The following is a 14,914-nucleotide window of genomic DNA, read 5'->3' as shown; positions in this document are numbered from 1 at the left end:
CTGCCCTACCTCTAGGTGCAGGCTGGAGAAAAAATGAGGGTGGAGTAGACAATACCCCCTGGCTTGTCCCAATGACCCTGATTCTTATAGAGTTGAAGTGGTACTCTCCCTCGGATGTTCTGAGGGAAGTTTATAATTCCATGGTAGGTGGCTGAAAACAATTCCCCGTTACTTCTAGTCTCAACATTGATAAAAAGAAATCAAAGAAGAAGTGAGGAAAGTTTCTTTCAGCATAAGAAACCGGAGCAAAAAGATAATTATAGTAGATGAAAAAAAAAAACACATCCAATCGGATGTAGCGTGACCTTGCTTCACATAGAGTAAAAATATAATGGCCTTGAACAAAATACTATATTAAAATATGGAATAATGAATCTGAATAATAGGATATGGATAAAATACTCTAATGTTCATTAAAATATCTGTGGAAATTGTACTAGATGTTAGAGATTTACGGAAAATTCAGAATTTTAATCAGATTCATGCCAGAATGATTGTAAGCGGCCATACTATGCTTGAATTCGTGACCCAAGGTCATTCTGAATACCTTAAGGATGTGGGAACAAAAAGTTAGTTTTTATAATATAAAAAAAAAATAGTTACCAGATAGCTACTCAATTCCATGCTAGAAATTTCACTTCAGCCTCCCGAGTTTCCGAAAACACCGTCAATTAAATTGTTATGGTTATACTTAGAACATTTAACTTCTTGAAGTGAAGGAAATTCTATGCATTAATTGGATTTTCTTTCGCTAACTACCACATTTGTACCACTTCAAACTCTCGATCAAAAGTGAATTTTAATTCACAGTTAATTAACCGAGAAGAGCCAATTTCCACTTCCCCTAATCTCCTGTCATCTCTTTGGTTCGCAATGTTACCAAATTAGATCAGAGTGACAACTTAAATTATTAAAAATACACACTTAATGAGCAAATGAACACTTAAAGTTAGGCAACCCATACTACATCTCTGAAATTACTTTAATATAAATAGTAGTAAAAGTAACGACTGTTACAATCTGCTCACTAGATAAGGGTTATACGAATGAGATGTTAATTTGTATTAAAAATCTGTATCGGAATGAGATATCCAAGAGTTTCTGAGTTGGCTGGTTTCTTCCGTAGGACTCTAATGTCCTTTTTTTCGAGTAGTGATCTATATGTTCTCTTAAAGTGAAATTATATAACATCGATCTTGTGTCCCAACAAATTTCTAGTTTAATATATTTTTAAAATCCCATTTCCCAGATGTATGTATTTAGTATACTAATGAATTGAATCAAAGAATGCACACAGAACTCATAGAATCCGTTCATCATTATAAATATATGTATTTGGGCAGCACATCTAATGAAATATGGGATTTCACAAAAAATATGATCTCTAATACTAAATAAACTAAACTTAAACCAACTAAACAAATAGAGATCGTACATCCCAAACCAAACTAAACAATGGTTCGTTTCCTCTTAGAATTACAGGCAACCAAGAGATTTAACAAAATATATCATTACTTTCCAATAAGAGGCCATTTGTTTTTGCCTTTTGACCGAGATTTTGGATGTGCAAAACGGAATTTCAGAAAACATAATCGAATTTATACTCAAGAAGAATACGATGACTTAATGACTTCCAGAACAAGGTAACCATTTACTGTAAAGCAAATCCGATACACTGATTAACCGATTTTAACTGGAGGCCTAATTACTATAAAAAAAACGTGTAGCGCTCGAGGTATTGGTTCCAATAAAGAAACATTTGCTGTGTCAAAACTATAGGGAGTTGATGTATTACAGTTCAAATCCGGGAAATGTTAAAATGTGGGACTATATAGATGGTTTACAGTCCCACACTTTTAAATTGCTCAAAGAACACAAGAACAACCCACCACTGCCCACTAGTAAGGCGTATAAAGAACCCGTTTCAATTAATGAAAAAAAATCCTGGACATCAAGAAGGTAATGACTTAGACATACCCAAGGCGAAGCACTGGAATTATATTACCACATGACATCATGGAAAACTTCAAACTCTGAAAATGATGATTAAATGATTTGAGATATCAGTTTTGATATTATGTATTGAATAAATGTTAAAAATCAATCAAGAAATGTTTACCTATTTCTTTTCATATACAGGATGAGTCATGAGGAATTTTACATACTGCTACCATATATAGAGTCCCTCAGGGAGCATATCATGTGGCCACTAAAAAATGTCAACTCCTCTTCTTTATTAATTAACAAGGTAATTTGTGTAATTGACCATTTATTTCATTTTACTGTAGTGTTTATACGGCTCATTTGATTTTTTTAATTTTTGCATGATACAGTACACTGCTATCAAGCATTCGACTGGTATTAGCTAAACTAAAAAAATCCAGGACTGGCTTTGGAAAAATTAATTTAGGGATTCGTATTAAATATTACACCCTGTATATATATATTTTTTTTAAAATGCAATAAGTGATTTTCAAACTACATAAATAGCCAATGAAAACGACATATGCGACAATGTTGTCGCACTTTTATTAAATTTTTAGTGAACGATCAAATCTTACCAAAAATAGAACAACCATAATGAAGTATCAAATTATAAGGTAATTAATTTAAACAAATGCTATAAATTTCAAACATTTTAATTGAAATGATAAACTGAGTCACTGCACAACAAAAAACAGTAACTACTAACAATAACGAAGAACAATTTAAAAAAAAACTAAAAATATGTACATAGTTATGATAAACCCATAAATTAGAACTGGAAAAGATACAATAATGGTAACAAAATAAAAATAATTCAAAATAGATTTTCGAAATGGAACACTGCAGCCTGTACACATTTTTGTTGCCGAATTGTTAATTGACGTATTGAATTAGGGATACTCTGGGGATTGTTTCTAATAGTATTACAACAATGTATAATTCTATCAATTAATTGTTGTCGGTTATTAATATTCACTGCGTAAACTAGTTGCTTCAATCGTCCCCAAATATGGTAATCAACGGGATTGAAATCAGGGGATCTTGAAGGCCACGAAATAGGACCTGCACGTCCTATCCACCTGTTGCCATAAACATTATTGAGATGTTGTCTCACTACCAGTAAAAAGTGTGGGGGTGCCCCATCATGCTGAAAATACATCCCTCGGATAGCAACGTTCGCGTTGGCAAGCAAATTCGGCAAAATATTTTGTAGAAAGTTCAAATAGACCTGCCCTGTTAAAGGACCATCAAAAAAGTGAGGACCTACTAATTGGTTATTTATGACACCAATCCACGCGTTAACCGAAAACCTTAACTGAGAACGACGTTCTCGAATAGCATGGGGATTTTCTTCTGCCCACACATGTGAATTTCGTGAATTATTTATCCCGTCTCTGGTAAATTGGGCTTCATCTGTAAATAGTGTCCTGTATAGCGTTGGTCGATTATTGTTAATCCATCTACAAAATTCCAACCTATCGATCTCATCTCCAGCATGTAGTCGCTGAACCATTTGAATGTGATATGGGTATAGATTATTTTTTTGTAAGACTCTACTTACTTTTGATTGAGTAACATTGAGTTCTCGACTTACTTGTCTAGTGCTTATTGTAGGGTTCATAGTAACGGCGTCCATAATGTCATCTTCCTGCGCTTCATCTACATGTCGCTCTGTTGTTCCACTAAGAAAAGTGCCATTTTCTCGCAAATAATTAAAAACTGACCCAAATGTTGGATGACTGGGAGTTCGACGATTAGGAAATCTCCTGCGATATTCTCTACTAGCAGCCCTACCATTCCCATTACAGAATCCATAAACAAATATTATGTCTGCATATTCTGTGGTCGAAAACTGATGTGGCATTTTGAACGAAAGTAACAAAAGCTCTACCAAAACTAACACAATGTACTTAACGTAGATATGACAGAAGAAATATGTATTCTTGTACACATAAATAACAATTGATAATGACAATGGGTATAAAATATCAAGAAACGTCAAACGGTCAACGCCAACCTTCATTTTAAACTTTTTTAGATTTATTTTTATTTAGTACAGTTGATGCAATGTATTATTATTTGACATAAAATTTTAATCATTTACAATCAAAAAAAACTAACACATACAAGAGGTTTGACTTTTTAATCAATTTAATTTATTATTTATCGAAAATAATGCCCCAATACGATCTATGAGTAAAAATTTAAAATTGAAAATCAATTGATTCTATCGTAGAGATAATACAAAGTGACAGTAAAGATGTTAATTTTCTACGTATTAGATTATGTTGTAGGAACTCATTTTAATTAAAATGTTTGAAATTTATAACATTTGTTTAAATTAATACCTTATAATTTGATACTTCATTATGGTTGTTCTATTTTTGGTAAGATTTGATCGTTCACTAAAAATTTAATAAAAGTGCGACAACATTGTCGCATATGTCGTTTTGATTGGCTATTTATGTAGTTTGAAAATCACTTATTGCATTATAAAAAAAATTTATACAGGGTGTAATATTTAATACGAATCCCTAAATTAATTTTTCCAAAGCCAGTCCTGGAATTTTTTAGTTTAGCTAATACCAGTCGAATGCTTGATAGTAGTGTACTGTATCATGCAAAAATTAAAAAAATCAAATCAGCCGTATAAACACTACAGTAAAATGAAATAAATGGTCAATTACACAAATCACCCTGTTAATTAATAAAGAAGAGGAGTTGACATTTTTTAGTGGCCACATGATATGCTCCCTGAGGGACTCTACATATGGTAGAAGTATGTAAAGTTCCTCATGACTCACCCTGTATAGGGTTGAGTTCAAAAATCATAAAAGTTCATCCTCCTTTTTGATCTGTCATTGGTAGTCAATTTTATTTTCTAAAAAACTACCATTAAAAACACATTGCAAACTAAGAAATTTAAAGCTTTTCTATGCATGTCAGTAGTCTATGTTGGATATTGTTCTGAAGCTATTTTCTTGTGGCATTTTAAATTAATTAATATTTAAATGGGAATAAGCCACAATTAAAGGTTAAAATACATTTATTGACGTTTCAATTTCCACTTCGGAAATCGTTCTCAAAATACAAACTAATGTTTGTATTTTGAGAACGATTTCCGAAGTGGAAATTGAAACGTCAATAAATGTATTTTAACCTTTAATTCTGGCTTATTCCCATTTAAATATTAATTAATCTATGTTGGATAGTTTTAGCGGTAAAAGTTTATTATTGAATTTCTCGGAACGCAGATGTTGGACATGTACGTTTTTCAAACTCACCCATTCAATTTTTATTTCGATTCGTAAACGTTCGTGCAAGTATTATCCTTGCTCCTTACCATTTAATTTATTATCTACCTAGTTTCTGCATTATGTTTTGTATATCCAAGAAAATGAAAGTAGTCGTATTTGGTTTTAATTGTAGAGTGTAGCTATTTTATAGCAGCATTTTATTTTCAGGTATTCAATAAGCAACTGTCCTTAGCTACTAACGCTGCTCAACAGAAGATAGGAAGTGGACTCTGGGGCCATATGCTGATCAGTACAAATGTATTTACTAAAGCGATATTTACTGTCACTGGTAAGGATATGGCCGTCTTCATTGATCAGTGGGTCAGAACTGGAGGACATGCGAAATTCCATTTGACATCAGTTTTTAATAGAAAAAGGTAAGATATGTTGCTGAATTTTGCCGAGAAGGTCAACTTTGGGACCCCAAAAAAGCTAAATCCCCCCACGTAGGAGGGAAAATGGAAAAAAATCGATTTATAAAGAATCTGTACGCCATACAAAAAATGTTTCTAATAAAAAATATAGGTCAGATCATTTTGAACAAATATGTTAATTAGCATTTTTTATGTAGAATGAACCGTTCTCTTAGAAACAACGAACTGAGTTCATTTGCGGTAAAATTCAAATATTGCATACGAAATCTGCACTCTCCACCTTTAAAACGCATTTTGATTTTTGTCGATAGGACACTCTGATCAAAAGGTATCTAATTTTTTCCGTCGAGTTGATACAAATTTTATTTAACATTGATTTCGCGCGTAATTGATATTCAAAATCGCCGGTCGCTTCAAGCGTTGTTTCTGAGAAAACGGTTTATTCTACACAAAAAGTGATAATAAACATTTTTGTTCAAAATTATCTCAGCTACATTTTTTATTTGAAACATTTTTTTTCTACCACGTACAGATTCTTGTTAAATCGATTTTTTCCGTTTCATCCCTACGAGGGGTGGTTTTAGGGGGAAGCCCGGGGGGTAAAAGTGGTAAACTTTTATGCATCTTTTTTGTGCTATGTGTTGTGTATGATTTTTAGAGGTTCAGTGGCATTTTCTTCTCTGACATATCTCGCCGATCCGAATCTAATTGTTACCATTCGTTACAATAATATATATGATGAGAAAACTGGAGCAGGAATATACAAAGAATGGGATGGAAATAAACCTAAAGAAAACTGAATACCTAACAACGGAGAATACACAAAATAAAACAGCTGGAAATAGACGAAGGTAAACAAATCAAAGGAACAGACAAGTATAAGTATTTAGGTTTCATAATATCAAACAAAGGAACAACGGAGGAAGATATTAAAAATAGACTAGGACAAACAAGAGACTGCATACGAAAATTGAACCCGGTACTATGGGATAAGAACATCAGCATGAAAACAAAGAAAAAAATATATAATACCATGACAAGAAGTATCCTCACTTAGGGTGTGAAAATTGGACAATAAATAAGAAAACCAAAAACAAAATAAGAGCAACAGAGATGGAATTTCTAAGGAGAAGCTGCAGAGTAACAAGAAGAGATAGGATAAATAACATGGAGATTAAGAGGAGAATGGGCATGAACTCCGACATAATAGACTACATCGAACAGAAGAGGTTAACCTGGTACGGACATGTCAGAAGAGCAGACCAAAATCGGTGGATAAATAGAATAACAAAGTGGAGCCCGATAGGAAGAAGAAAGAGAGGCAGACCCCGAAGATCTTTCAGAGATGAGGTGGACGAAGCAATGAGTAGAAGAAACCTACAGGAAGGGGACTGGCTAAACAGGAAAAATTGGAGAAAACGGTTGAGTGAAGGAATACAGTGAAAACTGTGGAAATCCTTGTATATATTATTGTGATATTTAAAGTCTTGGTGCGCCAAGCAATAATTAGCTAATTAATTTTTTTGATTAATTAAAATTATTTAAATGATATGATTATGACTCTATCACAATTTTTAATTCTTTTATCTCAGGGTTAAATTCGTGCTTCAATATCTATGCTATTACATGTGAAAGGTAAGGTCCAGAGAATACCGGAATAATAAAAAACACATATGATCTAACACTATATATTGAAATAAACATAATGAAATAATTCACACTCAAAAGTTTTCAATAAACAAATCTCATATAAGGATTCTCAAAATTTTGTTCTCCGTACGTGAACAATCAAAATTAATGGTACAAACAATATTAATTGAAATCTCAAAATCCCAAACTATTCTAACTCTCCTAATCAAAATATTTATATCCTTTCTAAATTACGTGTAAAAATTGTGTTATCAATAAAAGAAAAAACTGCAGAAAACAAAAATATCTCTCTCTGATGATGAGTGGTCCAAATCCTTGTTCCTTGTAGACTGTATTATCTCCTCTCAACCGCTCCCTATGTAATCAGCAATCTTACATCAGATTGTTGCAAGTATATCGTGCTTAATGATCTCCTTCAAAAGCAACAATCATTCAAATTATGATAGCCTTTCTCCTCTCGATAAACTGAATCTCTCGTTGGCCCGAGTGAAAAATGACTCTTGGAATATCTTCTCTTTACGATAAACTGAATCTCTCGTTGGCCTGAATAGTGACTCTTGGAATATAAGTAGGAAAATATGACTTACAATATTTTGCTGCTTCAGCTTCTGTCAGATACACTAACTCCACAAAAACTCACTAACATTCAACACTACTGCTTGCTACTTCTTGAGAACCACCAGAGAACAATCACTGTTCGTCTTACAGACTTGGAAAACCAACTGCCTACCTTTTTTCTCTCCTAAATCTAGCCAAACTCTCACTCCTACATACCTATCCCACCTTTTTCAATCTCCGCCAATCAAAACTCGTCACAATTCCCCCATTTTTTCATTTCGATAACAAACAAATTTTTACCTATAATTATAAATTTCCTAAAACTTATTTACAAATAATATTTTTCTATAATTCTTAAAAACTAACAAAAACCTCTTTCTAAAATCCCTTCTATTGTCTTTGGATTTCACTTAAAATTATGCGGGTCACTCAAGTATAACAAAGAAATAATTTATGTATAGCTTACATTTTGTTTAGTACAGGAAATCCAAGAATTTAATAACTTTCCTTCTTCGAAATGTTTGTTGTTTATTATCCTACTTATCTGAAATATTTTAATGTTTTTGAACTTTGAAATATTTTAATCAACCCAATATTTTTCTCGATTTTACATATCATAACAAATCCCCGCCATTTGATCTGCCGAAAACTCTTTGTTAAATTTTAAAATGACAAAAGTTTTCCAGGATCAAATTATTTCGGGGGTTCGCTATAGGAAAAAACGTATTTAAAAAAAAAAAAAAAATTTTAGACGCTGTATTGCTGCAAAAAATCTGAAGAAATTCATGAAAGCGTATTTTTCAAATTTTTAGCTTGAAAATTAAGCCCAGGAAAAATATTTGAACCTTTCAGTGATATTTTAGGTTATGTCGGAAATTTTTGGCCAACTTTAAAACAATGTTTTTTTATGGGTTTTTCCCGTTCTTTCGAATGGCATAGGTATTATTATCATTTTCAACGTCGAAAATGCCTAAAAATCGAAAAAAAACTGCTTTTTTTGGTATTTTTTTAAAGTTTTTAGAAAGATAACATCGCGAGAAATTCTTGATTTTCCAGAGATGACAGAGAGAGATCTCAAAATATTCTTTTCGGGTACGTACTAGTTAGGTCAAGCTGTATGTTACCTAGCTACGTTATTGTTATTGTTGAGTTATTGAACGATAGAAACGAAATTAATTTAGAATACATCCGAATGAAACCGAATATTATCAAGGTTTTGATACAATCCAGACATATCAAAAAAAAATTTTGATTTTACGTCACTCGTGCGATTGTGCTAATGGATTGAGAACTGTTGGATTCTGCTCACGTGTTGCTGCTAAGGTACAAATCGGACATTATTAGAGCAGCTAAATTTTTTTTCAGAAATATTTGGTGAAACGGAGATTGATCCGGTAATCGACGAGGATAGTGAGAAAGATTAATAAAATGTAATTACCCTGTTATTCAATGTATCTAGATTAAATAGAATATTGTAAATATAGATTGTTAATTAGTAAATATATGAATTTTCTATTCCTCTAAATATCTAAAAAAATATTTTGTTTTCCTGCGTACGATCAGCTGTAATAAGTCTTTTGAGGTTATGTAGTAAAAACATGGAGAAAACGGGTTTTTCGGTTTTTGAGAATGTTGTGAGATAAAACTAATGCATTGAATAGCTGATTTTGATTGTAGAGGAAAAGATACATGTAAATGTAAATGTAAATTATCATTCATTTATACACTGAATTTAGAGGTTATATAGCGAAAGCTTAAAAACAACGACGAAAAAACGGGGTTTTTCTGTTTTTGGAGCATGCTGTAGGAAAAAAATAATAGTTTTAATAGCTTATTTTGATTGTAAAGATAAGAATATATATAAAAATATGAATTATCATTAATTTATGTATATGTTGTTGAGGTTATGAGTCAAAAACTTCAGAAAAATGCCAAAAAAGCAGTTTTTTTCGATTTTTAGGCATTTTCCACGTTGAAAATAATAATAATACCTATGCCATTCGAAAGAACGGGAAAAAAACCCATAAAAAAACATTGTTTTAAAGTTGGCCAAAAATTTCCGACATAACCTAAAATATCACTGAAAATTTCAAATATTTTTCCTGGGCTCAATTTTCAATCTAAAAATCTGAAAAAATCGGGCAGTTTTGTATTATTAAAATACGCTTTCATGAATTTTTTCAGATTTTTTACAGCAATACAGCGTCTAAAAATTTTTTTTTTTAAATACGTTTTTTCCCATAGCGAACCCCCAGAGGCACCTAGGGACTTGAAAATTTAACTGAGTGAGTTTTTAATTATGTCCTTTCGAATGGCTAGAGACAAAACTGAATCGATCATGGTGCAATTTTGACCATCTTATCCCGCTATAGCCTTTGGACCGAGACCCTAGATCCCAATTTGGGCCAGCGTTCCTTATCCCAATGAGGACCGAAGCTCACAATCCCAATTTGTAATTTGTATCGATCGAGGTCTATGTTACATTCATTTTAAGGAAATCTAATTACCCATCTAAAGAGACTGGATTTAATTATGATGTAGCACTTAATATTTAAAATCTTTTTAATACTTTCATTATTAATATTATTTGATATAGTTTTTTGTGCCTTCTCTATTTTAATCATGATTAAAGGTGAAATGGATTAACTAAACATTAATTTTTGTTGTTGTTCGGTGTATCTCTTTTGTATGTTTCTCACCTCCTTAAACTTAAACGACTCCGCCCGTCACCGGCAACGGTGCCCTCGAGTCAAGTGTATCCAGTGCCCTGAGCTTACTTCATAGTAGTTTAGTTCACTGTGTATAGCACATCCTATTATTGATTCACTTGCTTACTTCTTCTATCTCACATCTTGTTTTTTGTCTTTTTTCTGTCTTTCAGCGTTTGGTTTCTTATCTTTTGTAGGATTTCCATTCCCACTGTCTCCTTTAATCTTTGTTTGGTTATAGTTTTGTGTCTTCTAGGTTTTTGTTGTAGGGTATTTGTTTGTACATGAGGTCTCGCTTATACATTCTGCTGGTCTCTTTTTTTTTATTCACATGCTCTCGCATTTTTTTCTTTACTTTTCCGTTAGTAGAAAATTTGGTTACGAATATTTCACTTTCATCACTTGTTCTATTCTTTTATTATTAAGAAGTCGGAGTGTCGTATCATTATTATCTAGATTATTTTCTCTCGTATTGTATTATTTTCTTTTCTGAACTTTTTTGCGATTCCATCACATTGAAAATTAACGGACTTATTTATATTGTATAAATATTGTAATATTTTTAGGAATACCATCGAACTGGAAATCCGACAAGATGCAACATCATCCTTAGGGATCCGGAAGTACGTTGGACCTCTCTTAGTTACTCTACAGGAATTAGATGGTACATTTAAGCACAGTCTGCAAATAGAGAACACCGTTGTGAAATCGGACATAACTTGCCATTCAAAAAGTCGAAGGAATAAGAAAAAGAAAATTCCTTTGTGCACTGGCGAAGAAGTTGATATGGATTTAAGTGCAATGGAGTAAGTTATTTAATATTTATTTTGTTAATGATGGTACGGTCAAATAAATTCGCGGTTTTTTTCTAATGTAATTAAACATTGTTTGTATTTTGAAAACGAATTCCTGGAAATTGAAACGTCAATAAATTTATTTTAAACTTCAATTGTAGCTTATTCACATTAAAATAGTTACTTTAAGATGCCACAAGAAAATAGCTTCAGAACAATATTTATTGAAAAGCGAACGAATTGCAAATTTTACCTTGAAATTACCATTAAACATACAAATTACTGAAACACCAGATTGCAGCATCGCCAAAAATACAGCAATGTCGAAGATTTTAAAAGTATGTAAATTATACGCTTGGGATGAATGTACATTGGCCCACAAGAGGTTATTACAGGGAATGGACAGAACTTTGAAAGATATTCGAGACAATCAAAAACATTTTTGATGGAGCCATGATTCTATTTTCAAACTGTTCATTATTTAATAATTATTTACCAATTAACTGCTGCCGATGAACTAAACGCATGCTTCTTCTTCTTCTTCTTTAGGTACTGTCTCCTCTAAGGAGGTTGGTAATCATCACAGCTATTTTCACTTTCGAGATTGCAGCTCTGAACAAGTCGACGGAACTGCAATTATACCACTTTCTCAGATTGTTGAGCCAGGAGATGCGTCTTCTTACAATACTTCGTTTTCCCTGTATTTTTCACTGCATTATGGTTTGTAGCAACACATATTTATCCCCTCTCATAAAGTGGCCGAGATATTGTAACTTTCTTATCTTAATCGTATTCATGATTTCCATTTCCTTTGTCATCTTTCTGAGGACCTCAACATTTGTTATTCGGTCTACTCAACTTATTTTTAATATTCTTCGGTAGGTCCACATCTCGAATGCTTCAAGTCGATCGCTCATCTCTTTCTTTTAGGTCCAGGCCTCCACCCCATACAGCAGCACCGAAAACACATATGAACGTAATATTCTTATTTTGAGTTGCAAACTAAGGTCCCTACTGCATACTTATACTGCATACAATACTTTTCTCATCTTATTAAATGTTGCTCTAGCTTGTCCAATTCTCATTTTTATTTCTTCTGTATACTCGTTATTTTCATTAATAATTGTACCAAGATATCTGTATTTTTTTACTTTTTCTATTGGAACCCCTCTTATGTTTAAAATGTCTTGTTGTTGTGTTTTGGAAATTGTCATAAATTTGGTTTTATTAGCATTAAGCGTTAGTCCGCTTTCCTCACTAGCATTTACTACATTATCTAAAAGTGTCTGTAGATCTTGTAGGATCTCCTCCGAAAGTTCTTTGCCTACTCTAACTTTTGCTGTTTGGTTAAAGTAGAGATGAGTTATTATTCTTAAGTTTTTTTTTGTCAATGTGTTTATCTTTAAGTAACTGTATAAGACGGTTGTGTCGGACCTTATCGAACGCCTTATTGTAATCAATAAAACAAACATAGAGTGGTTGGTTTACATCCATACATCTTTGCATGAGGACGTTAAATCCAAATAATGCCCCTCGTGTACCCATGGCATTTCTAAATCCAAATTGGGTTTCAGTGATGTCTTGTTCCACTTTTCTGAAAATTCTTAAATGGATAATTTTTAAGAATATTTTTAGTGTGTGACTCATTAGACTAATTATACGGTGGTCATTACATTCCCTTGCGTTAGGTTTTTTTGGTAATGTAATAAATGTTGATTTGAGCCAATCTCTCGAAATAATACCCGTATTGTATATAGTATTATATAAGTCTACTAATACATTGATCTGATCTTCTGATATTAATATAATTATTTCAGTTGGAATTGTGTCAGGCCCCGCAGTTTTATTAGATTTTGCCAGATTTATTGCATGTATTATTTTATCCTTAGTTATATTTGGACCTATATCACGTTCCTCGCAATCGTTCATGCTATTTTGTTGTATCCTGTCATCCTCAAACAATCAAACAATTCTTGTACGTATTCTCTCCATCTGTTTAGTTTGCCTTTGATATCAGATATTATTTTACCATTCGTATCAACCAGGGTGTTACTATTGTTGGACCGTCTTATATCTGCTAATTCTTTAATTTTTTTGTGCAATTCAAAACTGTCATGATTTCTCTGGAGTTCTTCTATCTCTAAACATTTGTCGTTGTACCACTTCTCTTTAGCTGCCCGTATTTTTGTCCTGATCTCCTTGTGTGTGGCTTTGTATTCGTTTACATTTTTGTTTTTGTATGATCTTCTTTTGTCCATTAGTTGCTGGATCTCATCTGTCTTCCATGGAGTCTTAGCTTCATCGATTTTGTGACTACTCAGCGTATCTTTAATTGGCATCATTAATGTGTTCTTAAATGTTTCCCATTTTCCGTTGGAATCTTCATTATTATTGATTATTGTTTTGCTTAACTCTTCGATAATTTTCAACGTTAGTTCTCCTTTTATATTGGGTGTTTTAGCAGAGTGCTTATTGGTTGTGTCTTTTGTTGATTTTTTATTTTCTTTAAGTGGATTTCGAATTTTACGATTACTGGATTGTGGTCTGATGACACATCTGTTCCTGGATATGTCTTTGTCGATTTGATGGAGTTACGGTATTTCTTATTGATAAGGATATAATCTATCTGGTTTCTGATAATTTTTTCTTTCCTATCCATAGGTGATTTCCATGTATATAATCTACGTGGTGGTAACTGAAAGAATGTATTTGTCGCTATCATTTCAAACTCCTGACAAAATTCCGTCAGTCTTTCCCAGTCATGTCTTGGAATTTACCTTTTCCTAATTTGGCATTAAAATCCCCCATTGTTATTGTTATATCTCTATTATTGGTGCTGTCTAGTGCTTTTTTAATGTCATTGTAGAACTCTTCTATTTCATTTTCATCTTTATCTGCAGTGGGGGCGTACACCTGTAACATATTAAGAGTTCTATGCGCTGTTTGAGCTGTGATCATTAACACTCTATCCGATATAGGAACAAAACAAGTTACAGCCTGACAAAAACTGCGATCAACCACTATCGCGACGCTATTATAGTGGTGAATATCTTCATTTCCTGAGTAGTATATTTTGGCACAGTCGACTTCGATTTCGCCAGATCTAGGCCATCTGGTCTCGCTTAGTCCCATTATATTTAAAGACGCTCCAATTGACAAATAACATGCGAGTGCTTTTGCAGCAATTGTGTTATCGAAGCAGTTGTTAGATATTGAAAATGGTATATATAATGATATATAGCTATTGGCACCTCGACTGGATTCATTTAATTACCCAGAGATACATTATTAAATTAGAAAAAGGGCAATTAAAATATTAAGCTTAAACGTACCTTGGAAAGAAAGTGACGTACGCCCAAGTCCAGTAGCCTAGAAAGGTCCATTTTATTAGTGGCAAAGTTGGGAAATACAATTTATCCTCGGCAATCTCATTTCTTGCATCAAAAAGTTAGGTAGTTTTTTTTTAAGTTATGAATATATTATTAAGTCTGAAAATATGTTCACACTTTGACATGTTTAAGTAATCGGTTCTAATATAAATACTTTTT

At 32.7% G+C, this 14,914-nt stretch overlaps 1 protein-coding gene across 1 annotated transcript in view; it reads left to right on the top strand.

Moving 5' to 3' along the window:
- Taf2 (TATA-box binding protein associated factor 2) overlaps positions 1 to 14,914 on the top strand; it is a 36,738-nt gene that overhangs the window by 9,305 nt on the left and 12,519 nt on the right. The window contains exons 8-9 of the mRNA XM_072525343.1: positions 5,451 to 5,659; positions 11,139 to 11,378. Coding sequence (XP_072381444.1) covers positions 5,451 to 5,659; positions 11,139 to 11,378 — 449 coding nt within the window. The remainder of the gene's footprint in view (positions 1 to 5,450; positions 5,660 to 11,138; positions 11,379 to 14,914) is intronic.

Source organism: Diabrotica undecimpunctata, chromosome 3 (assembly GCF_040954645.1).
Source record: "Diabrotica undecimpunctata isolate CICGRU chromosome 3, icDiaUnde3, whole genome shotgun sequence".
In the NCBI taxonomy this organism is placed as follows: domain Eukaryota; kingdom Metazoa; phylum Arthropoda; class Insecta; order Coleoptera; family Chrysomelidae; genus Diabrotica; species Diabrotica undecimpunctata.
The sequence above is the reverse complement of the archived record's forward strand: the minus strand, read 5'-3'. Positions and strand labels throughout refer to the sequence as shown.